Source organism: Cyprinodon tularosa, unplaced genomic scaffold, assembly GCF_016077235.1.
Source record: "Cyprinodon tularosa strain WSP-4 unplaced genomic scaffold, ASM1607723v1 ctg40, whole genome shotgun sequence".
Taxonomy (NCBI): domain Eukaryota; kingdom Metazoa; phylum Chordata; class Actinopteri; order Cyprinodontiformes; family Cyprinodontidae; genus Cyprinodon; species Cyprinodon tularosa.
The window spans coordinates 667,161-691,901 of NW_024039119.1; the positions used below are offsets into that span (position 1 = coordinate 667,161).

Below are 24,741 nucleotides of genomic sequence, written 5' to 3' on the forward strand. Positions count from 1 at the left end.
ATATATATATATATATATATATATATATATATATATATATATATTTTACATTTCACTATATTGACAGTGTTAACTTAAAAAAAGTGTTGTGTGTAGCCGTTATTAACAACTTCAGCACAGAAAAACTAGAAGTTGTTTGCTCTGGTTACTGGCTGTAGCAGCGAGTTCCTGTTTTTTTTCTGTTTCCTCCTGTTAATTTCCTCTCATGTTTTTCATACAACCTCCTTTTAGCACGTCTTCAGCACCTCCTGTTGTAAAAGCTATAAACTGGTTGATATTTTATATATTGCTGTTAATATTATGCTGCATGTATCCCATTCTGCAGGGTGTCCGGCGGGGAACTGTTTGATCGTATCATAGAGAAGGGGTTCTACACAGAGAAAGATGCCAGTAAACTCATTCAACAGATTCTGGATGCTGTCAAATACCTCCATGATATGGGCATTGTGCACCGTGACCTCAAGGTCAGTCTGGCCAAGCTGCATGCTTTTTATTTCTGCCCCCATTTTAACTAATATTTGATTTCCCCTGCCAGTAACACAAATATGTTGAATATTGATTATACATTTAGAAAAGACTTGTTCATTTGTATTATACCTTGCAAGACTTTCAACCTCTTGAACTTTTTAACATTCTTTCACGTTAGAGCAGAGGTGAGTAACAACTGGTCAATTAATAATAAAAGGTTATTTTAGCAGTAGTTTACTATACTGTACTTATATTTTAACTTGAGTAAAAGCTTTCAGCTTGTTTGTCCACAGTGAGCAGCTTATTGTACCTTATTGTAAGGATCGGTGTGATGTTGGAGAAAATGGATAGAGAAAATTGTTTCTTCTGCATTAATTTGTCATTTTGTTATCATTTTATTTATTGTGTTTTTTATTTATTTCAGTCTGGAAAATAGGACATAATGTCTAATTGCACCGTTAGGTTTTACATACTTTAATGGTCAGTACTTAAATAGCTTTTCTAACAAATATTGTTTTTACTCTTGAGTAATTTCTTGAAGGACTACTATTTATTTTTAATTGAGTTTGTGCTATTAATAGTGCTACTTGAGTGAAAGTTTTGAGTACATTATTATATTTTTGATTCTTTTTTGGGGGATTTCATGTTAAAAACAATGAAAAATAAGTTAGCAGATTGTGAAGCTTTAGGAAAAGAAAATGCTTTTGAGACACTACTTCATGTCTGTCACATAAAATACATTTGTAGGTCAATGTATTTAACTGTAAAGCACATATAATAGTAAAAATTATTTGATAGTGTCAAGGTTTTATTAAAGGTTTGTGTAGAATGGGGGTTTAAAACTTTTTTTCATCTCCTACATATAGGAGACGGTGCTTTAAACGCGCCTCTGTATCTAATTATGTCTTTCTCCTCATCTTACAGCCAGAGAACCTGCTGTACTACAGCATGGAAGAAGACTCAAAAATCATGATCAGTGACTTTGGTTTGTCAAAGATCGAGGGCTCTGGCAGCGTGATGTCGACAGCCTGTGGAACGCCTGGATATGTAGGTAAGATTCAGAGACAGAGGCAATCTGATTTACTCATCCCACAAATCATGTAATGCTGCATCTTCCTATGTTGAAAAAATACTGAAATTAATTTTTAATGTGCCTAAAAGCAGAGCTGAAAGAATTCCCAAAATTTGCTCATCAGGCATAGGACTTTTTTTATATATATATATATATTCTGCATTAAAACCTGCAGTCTATTCTCTTCTCTTTTTCAGCTCCTGAAGTTTTAGCGCAGAAACCGTACAGTAAAGCTGTGGACTGCTGGTCTATTGGGGTCATAGCATATATTCTGTGAGTACAAGTTTTTGGTGGCGACCATCTGCAGGACATATACCCTTACTTCCTCTATGAATCTAAAATAAGTGGTGATGCAATAACTGCATATATTCACATTTAGAAATCTGATGTAGGATCAGTTTTTTACAAGTATTGGATTAAAACTAAAAGAAACAACAGGGTAAAGTCACAAATTTTTATATCAGTATTTATTTATTGGTTATGATTGATCTCATAAAAGGATGAAACTATTAAATAAATAGTGATTAGTTTTAGGTGGCTATTTTGCTATTGTGTTAAACATAATTTTTTATGTAGTCATAGTTTTATTGTTTCACAAGGAATTTGTTCATCCCTTATTAAAAAAAATTATTAAAAAAGCAGCACACATAGACTTACGAGTAGACAGGGGTGGATAAAGTACTCAACTTAAGTTCTTGAGTAAAAGTACTGAAACTGATCGTCAAATTTTACTCTACTATTTGTGTAAATTACTTGGTCAAACATTTACTTAAGTTAAAGTATTGAAAAGGACTTTACATTTGAAAGTACTTAAGTATTCAAATGTACAAATAATATATTAATTTTCAGCGTAATTTTAAAGAACCTGTAACTTTCAGAAACCATCTGATGTATTGATGTGTCGAACCACTCTTCTGCAAATCCTACACTACTTATAAAGAACTTCAACATAGCTATTTTAATTTTTTATTTAAAAACGCAAAGCGAATACAGGAGAGTCTTGATTCTCCTCACACTTTCACTATGGAATAGAGATTTAAAGGTTGAATCTATTACCACAAAAAACACATACTCTGATTTGAGAACTCCTCCGACTGAACAACTCGGCCACATGGCAACAAATAATGCCTTAATAAAATGAATAAACTACAAACTGTCTGCTTTGAGTTTTTCCAAAGTTGTTGAATGTCATTTAAGTCTCTAAAACATCGGTGTCCAAATTCAGACTTGAATGGCTGCTGTCTGCCATGTTTTAGTTCCTCTCTCTGGAGGTAGTTACTGCCTCCTCAGCACTGCAAAGTCCTGCATTTCCCTGCTAATGAGCTACCAATTGATTCCGGTGTGTTGAAAAAGAGAGATTCAAAAACATCCAGCATACCTGTTCTTAAGGATGAACTGTGTGAGAAACATTGTTGAAAAATTGCCTTTTAAGAAGGAAAAACAGCAACAGGGGATTACAAAGCTGAGCTGAGCCAAAAGGAACAAGTGACCACTAACTTCCTGGGAATCTATTGATGTTGGATTTACAATATTTGACTTTGAAATGCAGTGGACTGAAAGTTGTATATTGCCCATGAAAAAAAAAAAAAAAAAGCAATTACTCAACTGAAGTAAAGATAGTCAAAAAGTTTACTTAAGTACACTAATGAACTAAATATACTCCATTACTTTCCACCACTTCAAATAAATACAGTTTTTTTGTTCTTCCATGTAATCATGTAACTCTAGTAACAGGTACTGTAGGTGTCCAGCCATATGTTTTCAGCTGGACTGCTCAACTTTTAATGTTGTTAACTCTGAAAAATGTTGCCGAAATACGTAAGATTAAAGGGGTCATAGAATGATTATATAGGGTTCTTGGTGCTGATCCTTAAAGGGGTTAAAGGGGCTGGTCCTTAAGGTCTCTGAATAGGGTGTGTAACATTGTTTGGGCTGAAAATGGCATATTTGCTGTTCTATGAGCCCTAATTCAAGCCTGGTTAAAAAGCCCCAGAATGAAACGACAGGTTTTCTTCCTTTTGTGGTATGCTCATGAATATTTAGATGAGTTGTGCTCTGATTGGTTGGTTTACAACGAGCAAAGCTGCTGAGCAAAGACGCATCATACCAACAAGCACACACTCACTGAAACATCAAATTGTTGATATGGTAGGGCGACCAGACGTCCTCCTTTTCCTGGACATGTCCTACTTTTCATAACTAAAAAAATGTCGGGGGGGAATTCAAAATCATCAGGGATTTTGGTCGACTACAGTGGAACCACCACTGCTGAGGTCCGGTCCAGTCAGCGACCCAGCAGTCCTTCCTACTAAACTTTAATAAATAAAGAATGCACATGATGTTTATTTCATTTTAGTTATTGCTTCTGTTTTGGAACCATGGTTGTAATCATGGCATGAACATTGAAGAACAGTTATATAAATAAAAAAACTTCTGATTCTGAAGAGGCTTATTCATTGGATTTAAAGTACTTAAAAACTTTTAATAGGGTGTTAAAAATACTTTTTTATCAGGTTAATTTTTCTGTATTATAATGCTTCGTTATGGGTCTATTCTAATGTTCTGATATTTGATGGTGTTTTTTTTTAACCTGTAAGCAGATGGTCATACACAAATAAATGCCAAATAAAATATTCAAATGTATTAAATATGATTGTATAGTGTAAGTTAGGAACCAATGAGCTGTTCTCTCTTCTTTTATTTTAGGCTGTGTGGATACCCTCCCTTCTACGATGAAAATGATGCCAAACTGTTTGAACAGATCCTGAAAGCAGAATATGAGTTTGATTCTCCTTACTGGGATGATATCTCTGATTCAGGTACATTGCATTAGAAAAACCAATTAATCTGCCAATATAGTTTTAAGATCTCTTTAGTACTTAAGGTTTTTCTTATGCCATGCTTGAAGCTCCATCTTAAATTAAACACAGGATTTTTTGCAAAACTTGAGCAACGAAACATATATGTTTTTATCCTATTTATATATTCAGATGAATTTTAAAACAATCTGATTTTAATTGTAGAATCAATCAAAGAAAATATTAATGTAAAAACTTTAAGGATTAGAACTTAGAATTAGAATTAGAACATGAATAACATGAAAAGGTTTTTTCAGGTTTGTTAAGCTGTTTGTAATAAAACACTACATAATTGAGGATAATTGGGTTCATGTTGTACCTTCTTTTAACATGTTAAATTCAGAGGGGTTTAGAACTGATTTCCACCTGAAAGATAAAGAATATCTCCATTGTTACCAGGTGGTAAAGGTTAAACCACAAAGTCCAAAATCCACTTATGATAGAATAAGGTTATATTTGCCAAGCTTCAATTTTAAAAGTGTTTTGACAGAATGTTTGAGCCTAAATAGAAGCTCAACACGGGAAGCAATGATCTGACATAAACAGACGGGACGCCGCCTACCTGCAGCAGCAATGAACTACAAGAAATCCAGATGTTAGCAATTGATGCAACTACTTAATGAGTCCTTAAGGGCTGGTTATACACCATTGTGTTGCAGTGAGCTTGTCGAAGATATTTTTGATATATGCCCAATTCTGAAGCGTGGTCTGCGCTATGTTATTCCACGCCACAACACAAGAGGGACAATCACAAACTAGCTGTGGGTCTGGATACGGCCATGGCGGTGAGGAAGTGGGGGAAAGTTTGCGTGACAACGGAGGGACATCAGGTCGAAAAAGGGTCCCAGCATTCTCTCACACCTGGCTCTTCTAGCTGGTCCATCTTCATGAGTCGTTTACCACAATGGCGGTCATACAAACAAAACAAGCCGGTAAGGTACCAAACAGGAAATACGCATAGAACGTATGTATATTTGACCAATCAGATACCTCACCGACAATTTTGGAGGGGTGCAGTAGAGTATCCGCAGAAGGGGCGGGGGGCACATTTGCATTCACTGTGACACACGCAGACGCCTGGTTTTCTGAGTATAAATCAGCCTTTACTGTGCTTCAATGCCTTGATAAAACTGACTGCTCAGACGAACAGGCTTAAAAGCATTGCTAACACCAGTAGCACTATTAGCAAGGACATGTACTCACATGTTTATTAACTTTACAGTGACATCAGAAAGCTTCCTGAGCTTTAGCTCCAGCTTTAGTGAACTCTGATGGTTCAACTGTTTTCCAAGCTCAACTCCAGTTTTTTCCCCTTTGGAATCAAATGATTAAATAATTGCATTTTATTGATCTCACATTGGAGAAATTTACCTCTGCATTTAACCATTGGGAACCTTGGGGAGCAATGGGCTGCCATCATGGGGCACCCGGGGAGCAATCTGAGGTTAAGGGTCAGAGAGATGGAGGGGGTTTGAGCTCACAACCCCAGGATTTCAAGCACTAAGCTGTAACCACTAGGTTGTCACTCCCCAAATCACGCATCATCCTGCTCCTTTCACACTGGATATTGCATTTTCATTTATTTGTTTTGCTAGTACTCGCTCGCCTCCATTGCTTTAGCTTGTTGACCAACTGAATGCATGGGCAGTGATGTAATCCTGGTCAAATGATGTTGTTATGGTAATATATACACAGAAAGGCTGTATTTAATAACAAACTGAGCAAAAGCAAAGCTTAACAAACACAAAACAAATACCAGCCCTGTTTAAACAACAGTCATTTTCTTCATAAATGTCATGTTTAACCAGAGTGAGTTGCTGCCATCTACATTTTATAAATTTTATACAATATAAAAATTTTTATTCTGTCTGTATTTTCACAGCTAAAGACTTTATTGTGCATCTTATGGAAAAAGATTCGAACATACGTTTCACCTGCGAGCAGGCTCTGCAGCACCCCTGGTATGCCTGCTATGTTCAGTCCTTGTTTTTCACACTTTATTTAAAACTCTTCAATTCATCTCCTTAGAAATCTGTTATGAAAGCAAAATAACCTGACTCTGTTAACTCTTTTCTTCTCTGTGTCAGGATTGCTGGGGATACCGCCCTGGACAAGAATATTCACGAGTCTGTCAGTGCTCAGATCAAGAAAAACTTTGCAAAAAGCAAATGGAAGGTCAGTCTGAATCCCACAGTTCCCTTCCAAAATTAACCCAGATTTAAGAGCTTTCTCTATCGCTTTGTAGCAAAAAGCTTGGACTTTAAAATAAAAAGAAAGCAATAAATATTTTCTAAATCTTTCTTTTGAAATGGGTAGTTGCATTTTCTTTCAGCTCACTTTATTTGAAACCTCCAGGATAGAGACCAGTGCAACCAAGGGCCAATCTGTTGCAAATGTTTGCTGCAATATTAGGTTATAGTTCAATCTTCCAGGCTTTAGCATACCATATAGATCTGTTTAATTGATTATTATCTGAAATTACAAAGCAGATGAGTTCATCTTTTCCTATTAAAATATGGCTCTTCCCCAAAATTGACAAACCTAAGCTTGGAGAGCATTAATTAGCCTGTTCTAACTCTAAAGGAGTTGCAGAGATACAGGAATCAGGCAGAAGAATCTTTAATATTAAATGTTTAATTCACCAATATGAGATTTATGGAAGAGTATTAGCCCTGCAAAATATTTAAATATAAGTAGTTTTTTTTAAAATACGTTAATTTTTTCTTGAATTGGGGAGGTAAGTGAGACACTTTGCCAATGGAACAAGACCATTTACATTTAAAATAAGAAAAAAACAATTGCATTGTATTATTTCAAATGCATATTATCGAATTATCTTATTTTAAGATTAAGAAAAATAATTATAATTATTTACCTGCTCTAATTAAGGCTAAATACACTTAATTTAAGAAATGTTTACTTATTTCTAGATCGTTTTTGCATTGAGGAAGACTCTTCTGTCTAAAAGGATGATATCCCCATGTGCAGTTTGCTACAAGCTATTTGAGGAACACAGCATAAATGTGAAAGACTAGAAAGGAAAATGCTGTACATACAGCTGGGAAATGGATTGTGCAAACTGTAGAGCAAAACTGAAGGAAAACATGTTGGAGATTGCAAAAGACTTTATTTCTGGGTGGAGGATAATCTACTCAGGGGCCAGTGGCCCTAAATTTGCAAACAAAACGAACCAGAGACAAAAGGGCATGCTTAAGATTGAAGTGTGTTTATGTTTTAGAAAAGCACAGCAAAGTCCAGACAAAAGTGCAAATCTGTCACCAAGATTTTAAAGTACTCTTCCTAGACATCTCCTCTTACACTGCAAAAAAAATTAATTTACATAAGTGCATTTTTTCTGGAATTGAGGAGGAAAGTTAGACATTTTGGCAATGGAGCGAGACAATTTACATTTAAAATAAGAAAGAAAATACATTGTCTTTTCAAGTGCATATTATCTAATCTTTTTCTAAGAGTGAAAATACTTACCCCATTGGCAAACTATCTCATTTACCCACTGAAATTAAGGATAAATACACTTAATTTAAGAAATGTTTGTGTATTTCTAGATCATTTTTCCAGTGTATCTTATTGAGCTAATTTACAAAGAAACATGTTCATGGTTTCAGTGTCTAACTGTCTAATGTAGGGATGCACGATATAATCGGCCCCCTATCGGTATCGGCCTATATCGGCCTTAAAACTGTATATTGGACATCGGCCACCCCACCGATATTTAACCCGATATTTGATCAGCTTCTGAGTTTCTAAAGTCTAAAAAAAAAAATATATATACTACTTCTTCTTCTTCCTCAAAAACTTATTTTTTACAGACTTAAAAACTTCTAAAGACGAGGGAAAAAACATTGATACATTAAAATATCATAATATCTTCATATGCTGATATATTGCCATTTAAAAACACCATATCAATCTCTTTTACTAATGAAATATTGCTATATGTCATCGTTATGCTACGAAATCCCCCAAAAATTCACGAAATTTTGCCGTAATTTTATATGTTGATATATTGACGCGGTATCGATCTATTTTACTAACAAAATCTCACAAGAATTTGCAAAATATCACGAGAGTTTGTAACAGAACGATGAAATTTCACAAGATTTTGAAAGTAAAATAGATCGATACCGCGTTTTTAAAAATCAATTTGATATCAGCACATGAAAATATATTTGAGTATATTATTTTTTAAAGTGTCAGAAATGGATAACAAAACTGCTATTTTCAATGACTACGTATTTTTGTCCAGCTTTAACATCGTTATCGATATCGGTTACCGACTACATGAGTTTTAAAATATCGGCATATTGGATATCGGCCAAAAGCCCAATATCGTGCATCCCTAGTCTAATGTTCTACAGTATAGACTCGGGGAATACAAATACACTACACACTACACACTAAACAACAATACTATTTTAAAAAGTCCCCCTGTAGGAGCCTTCTTAGCTTTTCTTGTTAGCTTGTTGGAATATTTCAATGCGCTTTCAAATTTGTAGCGCAACTAAATTAATTGTAATATTTTTCATGTGCTTTTTTTGTTTTTGTTTGGTTGTTCGGGTGCTGCAGCAAGCATTCAATGCCACAGCAGTGATCCGTCACATGAGGCGCCTCCAGCTGAGCACCGGCAGTGAAGGCCCCAGCCCCACCATGCCCGATGCATGCCAGGCTCATCTGCTAACGCAAGAGGAAGGTAATGGTCCCCATCTGTTTACGTCCACCCAGTAATTTGTTTTTTTGAATTTATTTAGTTACTGTTTTTTATTTTTTTATTTCAGAGGCACTCTGTGAAGGTGGATGCTCCCAGAACACGGACGGAGGTGCTGACGCTCTGTCAAACTGCACCTACCGCTGCCACCCAGCCAACAGTGTGTGATAGTTAACCCACTTCATTTACCTGTCAATCCCAAGTCAACTTTCCAATTTTAACCCCCCCCCCTCTCCCTCCCCTCGGTGGAACCTGAGGCACCGTCTCCCCCTGCTTGTCTGGCTGGGAAAGCGGCGCCATTCCAACCTGTTGTCTGCAGGGGGAGCAAGACGGTTGAGTCTGAGAGGGAAGACATTTGAGGTGTTGAAAAGGTGGAGGGGGGAGACTTGCTGTCATGCTTATGCACCATGGCAGATCATTTTAGGGGATGAGTTTAAATAGATCAAAAGGAAGAAGGGAAGACACCCCCCTTCCTCCTTCAGGTTGGGGGGGGATTATTTTTTTGTGTGCAAAAAGCAAGACAGCGTTTGCTGGACGTTTTATTTTAATAAAATGTTTTCAATTTGTCTTTTTATTTGTTTGTTTTATCCTTTTGTATTTTTGTGTTATTACCTTCCTCCTTTAAGAGACTTTGGAGTGTTAATCGCAGTACAGTGTCTGCATGACAAGGAGACTGCCCTCCCCCTTTGCATGATGTACTTTAAAAACACGCACTGTATTGTTGAAGTACGACCTCACATTATACCAGTGAAACAGGATATTTGGAGATGTTTTAATGACACGTGTTGGTATTTCAGATTTGCAATTTATGTCTTTAAATCAACTGGTGGAAGAACGGTCTGTCTAATGAAAAGGACACCATGCAGTTATTTGTGATGTAGCCTCTTGCTGTTCCATTACAATGTTTTCATGAAGTGTTCAGGATTTTGGGGAGGAAAAAAGATTTCCCTCTTCAGCCCCCCCAAAAAAGTTCAAACTTCAGCAACAGCAGATGTATTCTCGTCTAAGGTGCCTTTTAGTATATATAGTTTTATGAGGTGGTAGCTTTGCTTAAATAGTGGTTTCTAAGGACAGATTGTTTCTCATATAAACCTAGAGAAGGTTTACCATAGGTTGGATGCACAAACCAAAATAACTATTTAAAAATCTCACAAAAATCATAGTTAGGAAGAATTAAAGTGTGGAAAAAAGTATTTTTATATCCCGTCTGTAAGATGAGTTAAACTTGCATTAAAAATACTTCATAAAAATATTAAGATAACATTTTTAGGAATAATTTATCTTAGGTCTGCAGGCTGTTGCTGTGTAACTAGAGTCTTGTTATCTTAAATTTTAGGTGAATGACGGTTAAGAGTCACACCGATTATCCAAAAGAAAAGAGATTGATCTGGCTTCGTAAAAACAAAATATCACCAGGCATGTAAGCCACTATAAATCCGTAATGAAGAAAACATTCCTAACATTTCATTACAGCTCTAGCTTAAAGCTCGAATAACTATTTTACCAGATTGTTTTTTAAAGAAATATTCAGTTTATTGACTGAGCTGATGCAGCTCATTTTTCAGTCCTGGTAGAAAAGATAGGCTAAAGGACTTTGTGCTTCTAAGCCTGAAATGAATCTGTCCTTATAATATATTGCAAAAATGTTAAGTTAATTGGATAATTGCTTGTATTAATAAAAAAAAAAGGTTAAAAGTTTTTGTAAATATGGCTTGTTAGATCTCAAATGTTGCAGAATGTTCACCTCTGCTTTTCCAAGGTATTTTCCCCAGCCTTATGTACAAAAAAAACAAAACATCAAAAATCTGCTTTAAATAATTTATGCATCAGACCAACATAAAAGTTTACTCAGTCACACATAGAATTTTTTGGCATTCTTTTCTTTTTGTAAAATACTTTACTTTGCACATTTTAAGATATCTATTCTTTTAAAGCATGTTTCTAGCGCTGTTTACCATACTTATTTTTGTACTGGATGTAGAGTTGCTTTATGCAAATGTTTTTGAATGATTTGCTGGGAAACCAGTGCGAAAATCCAACTGGCTTAAATAGACAGGAGAAATTAGAATCTTACTTAGTTGTGAGCTTTGTTCACTCTGACCCTTTTATTCTTTCCTACTGATAATCACTGTTTATATTAAGGCTCCTGCTTTTTTTCTCTCAAATGTCAGTATTTGGTAATTGCTCTTTATGCTGGATGGATTTACCCGGGAAATTGCTGATATTGCAAAGGATGATCATAAAGGGAGAGATTTTGCCGTACTTAAAATCCCACATAAGGTTAAAGAGCTTATAAAAGTGTAATAACATTTCAAAAGGTTTACTAATCTTGAATGTGCTGCTTAGGAAAGTATCTTTGAGCTTTGCTATGCAGGTTTATTGGGTCGTTCTTGTGATGTATTCCGACTGTAACAAAACTGGTGACTCCACACTGCAAAGTGCATTTAATAGAGTCATTATTTTTGCAGGAAAAAAAAGAAGTTCAGTGTGATTAGTGTGTTTGTTCTGAAGTACTGTAACATTGAAGCAAAAGAAGCACAGGGGAGCTCAGCGAGAGTCAGCCTGCTGACAGCTGACTCGATTTACATCTGATGTACTGATGACAATTAAAAGAACTTTACTATTTTGAATTAGTGTTATGTCTTTATTTGTATTTTTTTACTCTAATCATTTCTTTTGAAAAGGGATACAATTTTCTTATTGTGTTGATGTTCTGCATGCTAATGACATTGCAAGAAAATATTAATTAAAAGTGTTAAATTAACCTCTTCTAACTGAGAATTTTGGAGAAATCAGGGATTTTTAGTGGAAGTACTTTTGATACTTTGGACTTTCACTACTTTGTCAGCACCTCACAAGGTTGGAGTAAATAGTTAGAGGGACCTTTGACCCCTCCATAAGGAAAAATCTCTCTGATAATGGCTTCTCTTCGCTCATCTCACACATTTCTCTTTTAGACCATAGGCTTTCAGGCGGTTTACTCCTAAAAGACCATTTAAAGTATGTTTTCTTTTTGTCAAAATCAAGCCTTTATTTACATTTTTATGCCTAACCATGTGCATGACGTGCTACGCCACATATTTATTATTTTATTCAAACCAGACCCAGCAGGATTGTTGTAACTATAAAGCTTCATAGTTTAATCTGACCTGAGCCTACCATTTCCGGTTAAATTGCCATGATCACATATGTGATGAAAGGAAAGATGAGTTCTTTTAAATTTTTAAATGATAGCTCTGAATATAGATTTATTACAAGTTTAGTCCAATTGTTTTTTTGTGATGATCAAGGCACATCTGTAGACTTGATTGGCATGCTCTCCAGTCTCTGCCTTTAAGAAGAGAAGCTAAAAGTGATCTACCTCTGTTCCAAATCATATTTGTACTCCAGGGGAACAAGAAGTCATGGATTATTTTTGAAACGTTTGTAGACTGATTAACTTAATGTGTGAACCTCTTAATGTGTTATTTTGTGTGAATTTGTGAAAAACTGATATTACTGAACGTTTTTTTCCCCTTTGAATGACTGCGCTTAAATTAAAAGAAGGATTTTAAAAAATTCTTTTAGCTTTTAATGGTATAGGGGAGGCTTTTCATTCAATTTTTGAAACAACTTTAAAGAAAATGCACATGCACAACCCTGTACCCGCTCCCAAGAGGTAACGCCTACTAAATGCGTGCGAGGGCACGTAGGAGCCCATTTCCTCTCTTGCACTCCAAATGACATTGGAGGGTGCCCTTGGGCTCACTGGCAGAAATTAGGCTACCATACACTAGGGGCACCGGTAATTCGTGTGACTTGCTTCACAAATCAGTATTTTTGTCATAAGCATTTAGCCTTTATGTGTGGATGCCTGATTATCTGCTGTAAACATGGATCTACTGTATATTATGAAAGAAGTTACATCTATTATCTAAAAACCAGCAACTTGAAACACTTTCTATCTTGCATGATGCTTTTCCACCTAATTTAAATCCCTATTTATTTTTACACACTTCACTTCACGGTCAATTTGTAGTTTATGCTGAAAACAGTAATACAGGCTGGAAATAATTTAGTCTGTTGATCTGCCTCTCTGGAATTTCAGTAAGTAATGCTTTTCTCTGTAGCTCAGTACTGTTTAACTTCATTCCATCAAATGGCCTTGTCGCCTCTTGGAGCTTTGTCATGACGGTTTTACTTCACGTTTTACCATGCGAGGCCTCTCTCGTCCTCTCCAAAGAATGCTGGACAATTACGGCCTGTGGTTTGGCTCCTGGGAGGACCCAGCGAGGAGAAGACGAGGTTAAACGTGGTGGTTGCCCTCACCCAGCAGACAGTAGATGGAGTAAAAACGATGTGGTCCACCCAAAAACAAAGGATTGGTTTGAGATAATGAGAGGGATTCTTTGTGGATTACAAGGTGGAAAAGTGCTGAGAGACGCGTGTTTGGATGTTTTAGATTGGAAAATAAAGTAAGATCATGCCAAAAGTGCAGAAAAACCACACATCGAGATATCTGTTTTCAGTTTAACCACAAAATAAAATCCTCTGCATGGAGATAAAAATTCTGCTTATGTTGCATCCTCCTCACAGAGCAGGCTGCTGCCCATGCCTGTGTGGAATGTGAAACAGATTTGATTGAGAGATGAGCCAAGACATCCACTGTGATGATCGACTGGGCCCTGTCACTTGTGGGAGCTGATTTATTTCTGCGCTGCTGGTAATTTAAATCGTACAGAAGGGCTGAAAACAAATTGCTGATGAGGGAGTCTGAGAAGATTTATGAAGCAGACAGTATCCTGTGAACAAAGTCACAAAATCAGAATCGCATCTGCTGTGGATGTGAGCAGAGATATATCAAACCAAAGAGGAACTGCTTTAGATATAACCATCATGTGACGTTTTTGCAGTTTTTCTACCTGTCATATCCTAAAGCTCTTTGTAAAGGTATCGACACCCCTTGAACTTGTTCACATTTATTGTTTTTTATGAACTCTAACAGGATTTAATGTAATGAACCAACACAACATAGGGCAAAAAAACATTTTTAAAATATGTCCTACAACTTACCATCTGATATTGTTGAGTTAAACCTCTAAACACACAGAACAGCTGGATGTAGACTAAAAGACAAAGTACACACAGCTGGACTCTGTTTATTCATTAGGCAATTCCTGATGACAATTAACTGCGGTAGATTCAGGGTTATCACAATACAGGATAGTGAACACACAATTTCTGATGTTATTACTAAAAAAATACAATAAGTAATTTATTATGGTTCCCCTTCACAATCAAATGTCTTTTCAATAAAAAAAACATTGTTGTTTGCGGCTATGATTTGTCAAAAGGGGAAAGTTTAAAGTACCGAATATTTTTGAAAGAATTCATATAATCCTAAAAAAGAGCAGCAATGCTGGTTAGTAAGTGATCTTTTTTGTCTCCACTCCAACAATAACAGGTCCTGAATATTTTTGCAATGCAAATTAATACCCTGCTTCCACTCTCTGAGCTTATGTGGCATAAGAATGAAAACATTGTACCTTGAATCAATCTTCCTTGTATAAACTGAAATTATTTGGGGTTAATCCCCCCCCCACACACACACAACTTCATGCATGAACTAACACACCGCTCTTATTCGGACTTCACATCTGTCAGCAAAAGGCTATTGCATTAATATCTGTCAGGAGGTTTCTGTGCTTATTAACTCTTTGCTATCCATCAACAGCATTGCTGTCATGGGCAAGACATGATTCAACCTGTTGAGACTTCTACTCACTTATGGTCACCTGCAGAAGACAGAAGTAAATGAAATGAGTCACTCTGTTGGAGGTTTTTTTTTGTGGCCACTTTTAGGTAGGCTCATGAAATAAAAACTGTCATGATGGGTTAACAGAGAGGCCCAAGATGCAGAACACTGACGACTCAGAGGGAAAGTTTAACAAGTTTATTGTTTGCACAAGCATGAAATAAATGAACAGTTGACTGGTTCTGGTCTGGGACTGGTTCACTGGAGTCTGTGAGAGAGACAGTTCTGTTAGCGAAGGCTTGGTTGGGATTGATCTTGGTTGTGTTCAGGTTCGTACCTTGAAGTGCGTAGATGAGGCTTAGAGAGCGGAACTGTTGGGTCCGGAGATGATTTGGTTCTGCAGAGTCCGTAAGCTGTTTCAGCGTCTTACTACTAGAGACGAGTTTGACCTTGGCTTGAGTTTCCAGCTCGGTATCCAGAGCTGCTAGGAAATCCAGAGAGTGAGTCTTCAGGTTTGGCTCGGAGGGCAGGCTCGGCAGGTCAAGCTCTTCCAGAGCTTCACAGGAGAAAAACAGGTAACCTGGAAGCAGAGACAAAAAGGGTTAGAACCCAAACAGGACTCAGGAGTAACAAGGTTCTCAGAGGATCTATGGCTTAGGTGCTAACAAACTGATTAAGACACTGCGGCGTCGAGGCAAGGTCTGAAGACAGCTTATGTAGTCTGGTCCTCCAGATGAGATAATCAGAAGCAGGTGCGTCGACAGCTCAGCTGAGAGGAACCAGGGCGGACTCTGCTGGAGAAAGTTGGTATTTCTCCAGCTCCCAACAAAAACGAACCGAAATAATTTGGAAATATTATAACGGCATAAGGAATTGTAAAACATTTTATTTAAAGGTGCCTTTAAAGTCAAAGAGAAGCGGCCATTCCAACCGTTGCATTTCCGAATTCTCCAGACTGGTGTACTTTACACTAGTGAATAAAGTGAATGTGATTGGTCGTTTATCAATGGGGCAGGATTGTTGTGGTGGAAGGTTTGCAAGATAGTTTGGTTGTGGCCGGTGTCTCTGAAGCATCTTGCTAACCAGATAGCACCTTAGTGCTAGTAGGTTCCCAATGGGAAATTCCATTAGGACCAAGTAGCACTAAATTGGTGACTTAGAAATGACAGTAGCTACATTTACATGGACACAACTAATCGGATTGAAGGCCTGATCAGATCAAAAATGTTTCATGTAAACATGTCAGACTGAAGGTTCTAATCCGATTCGGTCCGATCGGATCTAAATTTAATTCCGAAAGAGAGAGGTGGTTTTTGCCGATCGCCATTCCGATTGGCGTCCATGTAAACACCCATTCGGATCTTAAGAGTAAAATAATCTTCACTGCGCATGTGTGCGACGTCAGCGTGACGTTTTTCCGCCTTGTCAACAATAGGAAACCACCGGTCGCTCTCGCTCTTGTTGTGAACAACATTCACTCAAGTTCATTCAAAGCTGCAGGAAGCAGGAATTTATCCTCCTCCTCTTCCTCTTTTCTCTCTCCACAGCCCACTCGCTCTCCCACGCCGGTTCAATCGCTCATTCTCTACATTTTCTCTCAGACATTTCGCTGCCAAGCGCTTTTTTCCTCCTCTCTCCGTTTTTCTTTCCGCTCGCTCTGAGCGCATCGTTTGTCAGGCCTCCCAAAAACCAGAAGCAGACAGAACTGCTAAGTTTGGCAGGAAGTTCTGCGCATGCTTAAAAGATTTAATCTGATCCAACGCTTGGTACATGTATACACACGTCATGATCGGATCATTTCATTTAGTGTCCATGTAAACGGAGATTTTGAATTTCCGATCAACCAAGGTTTGGATCGGATCGGGGAAATTTTGCGCATGTAAACGTAGCTAGTGTCAAGGAACGCTATGGACAGCGGAAACATGCAAGAGGAGGAGAGTTTTGTGTTGGAGGTCATGAATGAGTCTCCCCCGTCATACAATTTTTATTTAGAGGAGGAAAGCGGGGATGAAGATGTTGTGGAAGAGAATACAGAAGACATACATGTTTGAGCCCTTGCCTCGCAACGCTGCCAGTTCAGTTAGCTCTACGCCTGCTGAAGACACAGACGTCCATCCCTGTTAACACTGGGACGGAACTCAGTGGGAAAGGAAATGATTCCTATTTCTTATTTCAACCGTTGTGTATATTAGCTGCGACATATTAAAATGTGATTGACAGATGACCGTTGATATATGATTGGCCGAATTTAGGTGTACAAGCTGACGTATAATTAACTGGCCTGCATAAAAAAAAAAAAAAAAAAAAAAACACAACACAGATTTTTAGAAACATTTTTTTCACTTTTAAATAGAAATTTTCAAAATTTTGGGACAATATCGTCTGATAAAGAGTACATTTATATACAAGTTTAAGCCAGAATGATTTGACATTTAAATATGATTTCCCTACGACTTTAAAGACTCTCAAAGTCAAAAATAGATAAAGCCGGTGGATAATATAAACAGAAATTGTATAAATGGCTGTGCTGGTAGACAGGATGTGATTAAGTAAGATGGGCAGGTCTAAACAGGTGGGTTTTGGGCGGGGTCTTAAATGTGGTTAGCGATGATACTGTACGGAGGTCCAGAGGAAGAACATTCCAGAGTCGAGGGGCGATACACATGCTAAACATTACCCACCTTCTGAAAAAAAAAAAAAGATGTTGATATGGAACAAACTCACATGTGTGTTTTTACACACGAATATGTTTGTCAGTTTAGATTTGTTATATAAATGAAGGTACCATTTCAGCGTGTCAGACTAGAAGCCAGGGAAACATTTAAATTCAGAGCTTCTGCTTCCTTTTGAGCCGACAAGGTGGAATTTTTCTGCATCAGTACTATTTTAGACCAACCCCCTCACAGGATTTAAAGAGGGAAACATAATAGCTGTATGTTCACTGGCAACATTCTTTCCACTGCTGGAAATGCTGTATTACTGTTCTTCACACTAGTTGTGCATGCAGGTTTTTACACACAAAGCTCTGCACACCACACGCCTGCCCAAACGTCCATGGGCTTTTTGTTTCCAAGGAGCAACTGTTCTTGTTATCTTTGGAAAATGTCTTCATCAGCAGTTCTTCAAGCTTTCTAAAACTTTTAAAAGGCTTGAATTTTTTAATTTGTTTATATTTCCTGCTAACAGGCTTTGGTAGAGTGTGTTTAAAAATTGGGAAAGAGGACAATGACAGAAGTTGAATAAATCTGAGATATGCATCATCATTTAGCTGATCATCAGCTGCATGAAATCTTTTTAGATAACACACTGCAAAAAAGAACCAGAAATAGGTAAAACGTCTTGTATTTTGTGTTTTTATCCTTAATTTAAACACGTAAATAAGATGGTTTCCCAATGGAATCAGTATTTTTACATTTAAAATAAGATAATTAGATAATATGCACCTGAAATAAGGCAAGAAAATTTGTTTTTCTCATTCTAAATGTAAATTGTCTTGTTCCATTGGCAAAGTGTCTCACTTACTTCCTTAATTCAAATTAAAATGCACTGTATTTTAAGAAAAAATGACTTATTTAGATTTCAATTTTCTGCAGTGCATGTCGAAACTATCATTGCATGTCTGCTAAAAAAATGTTGGAACAAAAATGTCTGCGTGATAAGATGTTAGAGGAAAGAGACTAAAGATTCAATGTAATTGTTTTTGCAGATGCAACTCCTCTTTCTCATCCCATTCGTGGTCATGCTGAGGTGAAAAGGGAAATAAAGTCCCTCCTTGATGTTTACTCCTCCTTTGACATGTCTGGAAAACCTTAAAAAAAGAAATTGATTAGATTTCCAAACCAAATCAACAAACAAACTTCATTTGTCAATTTATCCACTGCAGGACCAATCACAGAAGAGCGATGAACCTTCTTATGGGGTGCCAAAACTTTCCTTTATTCAAAGAGCACGGTCACTTTTCGTCCAGGAGGTCACATAATAACCAATAGCAGCATTTTAAGCATTAAAGGCCTTGTCTTTGTAAAGGAGTTAAAGACAATATGAATAAAAGAAAGGCATCAATCAGAGTTATAAAAAAACAAAACAAAAAAACAACTCTGACCAAAGAGGAAAACAGGTATGTATGAAAATTATGCCCTCTGTTTGAATCTCCTGGAGCATAAAATTCAGCCCATCAAAGAAAATCAGATCAGCAAGTTTACCTCTTAAAGACATTAAAGCTTTTACAGTTTCCTTCTAAAAGTCTGGATTTAAATCTCTTCATCTGACCCTAAAGAGACCATTCATGCTCTAAACCTGCCCCCAGTGTAGCTGATTGAAAAAGAAGGTGGGTCTAAATCCTCCACGGTGATCTTATCACCATTTATCACATTTCACCTTTGCATGGTGAATGCATCCATTTCCCCTTTAGAAATGAAAATGCAATTTGAAAAAAAAAAAATTTTTTTTTGTTGATATTCCTTGGGGTTCCCTTTGTGACAGAAAAGCTAAGCAGGACACATATTTCCACCCTGAGTTTATGTCTAACATCTTTTCCTTTTATGCTGCTTGGACATGTGTTTTGAATGCAGGGTCAATTAAACCCCAGCAGCTAAGCCAAATGCAGTCTTTGGCTCACAACAATAATCAGCATGGTAACATTGTTTATATCCCAAAACCATTCCTTAGCCTCATGCCTCCTTCGGTCAGCAGCCCCCAAAGTGGTGCAAAAAGTACCTGCATGTTGTTTTAATTTGCACCAGAAACAGTCCTTTTAAGGTGCTGAAGCACAGCAGGGGGACTGAGACTTAACTAAACACTGAGATCACCTTCCTCTTCCAAAGCAGGAATGATATGCTTTTTGATTTTTTTGTCATTTTAACATAAATCATCACATTTTTTCCAGTAATATATGCAATGTATCTGAAAGTCTAAGACAAGTCTAAGAACGGGTTTTGAGAAGATGAGTTTGTAAAGATTCCAGGCCCTTGAGGTCCTGAATGACTGTACAAACCACGGTCGGTAATTATAAACAGAATCGGGAGAAAGATGAAAAATGAGACATGGAGAATATCTGGCAGATTGAGGAGAGCCACTAATTTTCCACTTTTGGGAGAATTCACTCTGCAATTAGGGTCAACCATTGCCAGAAACTTCGCATGCAGTTTAAGCGACTTGCATTAATAGCACATCTGATGGAGGACTGGGGTTTTAAAATGACGTCAGGAGAAAAAGAAAACAAGAGGGGTTTGGAAGATGGAAAACCATCTAATGCTTTAGGGTTGTGTTTTTGCACCTTTTAGTTAGTCATATACACAAAATGGGATGTCACCATGTTTGTGGAGCCATTTATTCAAATCAGACATGTAAACAGGATGCAGATCGAAATTCTGGGTTACCTCAGATTACTCTGCTGTAGCACACAGCTGACAGAAAGATAAATCAAACAACACTCTTTACCACTGTGTCTCAAAATATGCAACCTTTCCCAATTTCTCAGCATCTAAACTGTTATCTTATTAAAGTTTTAGACACTAATTTTTACAACCAATAAACTGGAAACTCCTCATTTTACATCAAAACAAAAAGTTATTTTTTGTAAATCCAGTGTCTAGGAAGGTGTAACTTTACTGAAAAAATGTTATATAAATAACTGTTTTATAACTTTGAAGGGTTCAGGACATAAAAAAAATGACTTGTGGTTTTGATGCCAACATCAAGAAAAAAAGGATTCTGCACCAAAAGTTGGTTTAAGTCATGTGAGACAGAGCTCAAGTGTTGCCAGATTCTAGTAGAGTTTTGATAGAGACTAGATAGAGCCAGGAATGATTTTTCTGAGTGTTACAGTTCTCAGATTCAAGCCAAAAAAGAGAAACACGGTAGACAAATAAGGACAACAACAATCTGTCAAACTTGAGCACTGGTTCCGACTTAAGGAAGCAAAGTGTCTATCTTCTTTATGAATTTGTAAGTTAAATGTTTGGTTTGTGTTGAGATTAAATAACAGGGGATTCTGTTTCTACATCAACTCCCCACAATTTGTTGATTGACAGGGTGTCACGGCTCAGAACAGAGGACCCAGACTGATTTGTTAAAAGCATTTTTTTTATAAACGAAGGATCTGCAGTAACTGCAGGGACGTCAAAGGCAGAAATCCTCTGCAGAGGGTAAACTCAGGTTAGTGGCCACGTAAATTCGAGGGAGGATGATTACCAACGTGTGAGTTACTAAACTGGTCTTAAAGTTCAGCCTGTGCCCAGAAGAAGGGATGGATTTCAGCCGAATGGCTGCCAACAGCACTTGGCAAATATTGGCCAGAGAGTTCCAGGCACTGAAGCCTTGAAGACCGCAGAACTGGATGACAAACAGATCCAAGTAAACAAAGGAAGGCAGGACTATCTAGAAGGCAAAGCCAAAGTGGGTGTCTAAGGAGTTCACAGTGGTCCGAGCCAGAACATAAGAGATCCGAAGAGGTACCGAAGAGAAATCCAGGACGGTGTCAGGAAGCAGGTCCAGGTTCAGTCAACAGGCAGAATCCAGCAGGAGTCAGAGGACAGGTAAGGTAAACAGATCAGAACAGGAACAGGCAGGCTAAGAGGTTCAAATGCAGAACAGGTCAGGATCAGGGAATCACAATAGAAACAGGTGCCAGACAACTCTCACCAAAAGCTGGAATAATCTGGCACTGATGACTGGGAGCAGGCAGGTTAAATAGAGACTGGAGCAGGTGACATAGATTAACGGTAATGAGAAACTAGGCAGAGCTAGACAGGTGAATGGAATTAACCATTAAGCCTGTCATCAGCACCAAGAACATGACACAGAGAGTCAATCAATTAAACAGGAGATAGAGATTAAGTTCAATCATTTATTTATCAATGATATCTGCAGAGACAGATGAAACAGAAACCTACCTCTGTCCTCTAGCCTTCAGGAGCAGTTGGAAGACACTTCACCTAATCTTTTTTAAATGCACACCGTCCCTACTCCTCAATCTGCCTTTGCAAAATACGCCATGACAAAGCCAGAATCTTTGGACCAAAACCTCCTTATCTATTACAGGTATTCTTGTTCCACATAGAAGTTTGTTATTGTCCGCTTTTGTAGCATACCACCTAAAAGCTTGATCAGTGCACCATATTATTTTCAAGGCCGGATATTTGCCTTTAAATTTGTATCAGTGCTGTTTAATTCTCACAAAACTAAAAATAGTTCAGTAATTTTCCTTTCCGATGATAAATTTGAAAGTGATATGATACTTTGCAAAACATTTATGATTACATCTTTGTGATCCATCATTCAGTTGACATTGTAAGCCAATGCATTTATTTTCCCACACTTAGAACTAGCAATAGTAGCCAGGGCATCTAAAAAATGGAGAACCAAGAGCAGACAAGCGTACCAGTTATTGGCTGGGAGTTAAACTAGCAGCCATCACCTTAAAAAAAAAAGTCCTAACAATAGAAAAGGAATGATTTTGGAAACCCTTTATCTGGGAACATTGTGAGCTCAGATATTATGCACAGGCTTTTTACATTGGATTGGTTTGTACTAAAGTTTATGCTGTTTTTATTTCATAGCTGCAAGTTAGAATCCGTCTAATATCAGCCAGATAGAAAGATAGGGCAGCTGTATTATTTTTACAACCGTATTTGAGTCATAACCATAGTGCTGCACCTCCACAGGCATTCCTTACTGATCACAGTGTAAAAAAAGAATTGGGAATACACACATTGGAAAAATACACACATTTAAATGTGTGCATCAGACCACTAATTTATGAATATGAAGAGTCAATATAAAGAGAGGGATTGGGATTGATCAAGGTCAGTATTTTGGACGTTTAGATGCTGCAGCACACTTAGATATGTTTTGGACATCCTGGTATTAAATGATCAAATAAGTAGCATCCGAGTGCTGACACATTTTTCCATTTGATAACATATGAGGCAAGCGTACACTACGTATAAGGGTGTGTCTCGAGTCAAAACTCATCTTTTTATTACTTGAGGTTGTTTTTCATTAGTAGCCTATACTGTTGCCTGGCAAAAGCCTCAGCACTGATCTCTGAAACCATTTCTCCGCCTTATTTAGAATACAATTTTCAAGTCTACTTTTGTGTTCAAGGTCGTTCTTGATAATGTTCTAATTTCTCTGGGTGATGGTGGAACAATAAGACCTTTCAGACTGCCGGCCATCATTTCAACTGTCAAAAAGCTAGATTTAAGAGATGCTCACAGACAAAGGAGATTATAATTAACTGTTTGATGTGACAGCCTGATCACATATTCCTCAGAGAGATGGGGAGAGCAGATAACGTTAAATTCTTTAGGGTACTGACTTTTTATGACCTGATAATATGTTTAGAAAACCTTCCTGGGCATAGGAAATAAACAGTCTCAACACAGACTACTCTCTCTGAGGAACTCAAAATAAACATCACCGCATACCAGAGTCTTCATTAAATCCTGCAGAGCAGAGGTAAAGGTGGTGTTGACACGCTGCGTCTTCGCCCGGTACATCCAAGCAATATGGCGGACCAAAGAGGAAAGAGAGCGGAGTTGAAAAGGACATTTTTCCCTGTAAGGGACCTTGGTAAGAGGCATGAGGAGTCACAGGGATTAGTCATAAAAGAGGTCAACCAAAAAGAGAAAATGTAACTCAAGCAAACTGTGCCCAAACTAACTGAGGGCCTAACCAAACATAACTGACCCTACAAAGTGTGATACACTAGGGGGAATTCAAACAAATCAAATAATCACAAATTACAAAACACAGCAGTACAGTTATGTTTGGCAATAAACTAATCTACATCATAGAAAAATGAAAACACACAAATCCCAAAACAAATCCTAAGTGAAAATGCAAATATTATAAAAATAAGGAAAATTCAAATTCTCTCTCTTTAGCAGCAGCTGGTGGAACAGTCCAATTTACCCTTCTGCATTTAGCAGATCTGAGCCCTGGCTGCCATCTTTTGTCTGGCCAAACTCCTAAGCACCATGGAAGGTAGAAAACAGATTAGTGACAAGAACACACAAAGAAATATGAATAAGTGGATGCAAATACAGATAATTAAATGTGCACGCTTACAAATAGAACACATGCATTTGAACTAAGAATGAAGTTTTATTGCAAACTAAAGTATGTGTATGGATTAAATAAATACAGTATAGTACGGACTTTTAAGGTGTGGCCATGGGTTTGGCCATCACAGTCCTGTCCATCTGTTTTTAGCTCTCGGATGAACAGGGCTGTAAACATCGTTTAATTTCACAAATTGATTAATCTGTTGATAATTTTTTCCTCAAGTAATCGATTAAAAATCTGACAGTAAAAGGTTCCTTAGAGCTAAAAGCATAAAGGCATATTTTACAGTCTATACTCCAGCTAATGATTTATCGATCACTGAATTAGTTGAGGATTATTTCAGAAATTGATTAATCACGATTAATTGTTTCAGTCATAATTCATGTGGATTTGACATATTTACAAATTTTATTGGGCTTATTTAGCTGAAATGGAAACAGTGAAATAAGAATTGAAGCGATTTTTTTCTGAGTTAGGGTTGCTCATTCTACTCAGACATCAAACCTCCTTTCAAATAGAAGGAAAACATTTCATATCTTGCATGTTTTCATCAATTTAAAGATCTCCATATGATAAAACATGGTAACCCTAACCCTCTAGTATCTTAATGTTCGGCTATTAATATTAATATGATCAATCTACTGTCAACCTTGATCTAACAGAAAAAAACAATACAGAACAAGTCAGTCTATTCATCTTTAAATATTTCTCTAATATGGTTCAACTTTTTATGTGATGTGTTGAACATTTTTAATGGTTTCCACATTATCCAGTAATGATCTCATCATCACAATAGAGTCACACACAGCTCTTT

General features: G+C 37.2%; 1 protein-coding gene across 3 annotated transcripts in view; it reads left to right on the forward strand.

Annotated features, from left to right (window-relative positions):
• Window positions 1-11,754, forward strand: part of camk1b (calcium/calmodulin-dependent protein kinase Ib) — a 63,143-nt gene extending 51,389 nt beyond the window's left edge. For 2 of the 3 annotated variants that reach the window (XM_038298112.1, XM_038298110.1), the window contains 8 exons: window positions 326-464; window positions 1,393-1,519; window positions 1,738-1,813; window positions 4,247-4,359; window positions 6,281-6,359; window positions 6,486-6,573; window positions 8,986-9,109; window positions 9,195-11,754. In XM_038298112.1, the coding sequence (XP_038154040.1) occupies window positions 326-464; window positions 1,393-1,519; window positions 1,738-1,813; window positions 4,247-4,359; window positions 6,281-6,359; window positions 6,486-6,573; window positions 8,986-9,109; window positions 9,195-9,292 (844 nt within the window). In that variant the 3' untranslated portion in view covers window positions 9,293-11,754. The remainder of the gene's footprint in view (window positions 1-325; window positions 465-1,392; window positions 1,520-1,737; window positions 1,814-4,246; window positions 4,360-6,280; window positions 6,360-6,485; window positions 6,574-8,985; window positions 9,110-9,194) is intronic. The other variant, XR_005281902.1, reaches the window with a different exon arrangement.
• The last annotated feature ends 12,987 nt before the right edge of the window (window positions 11,755-24,741 follow it).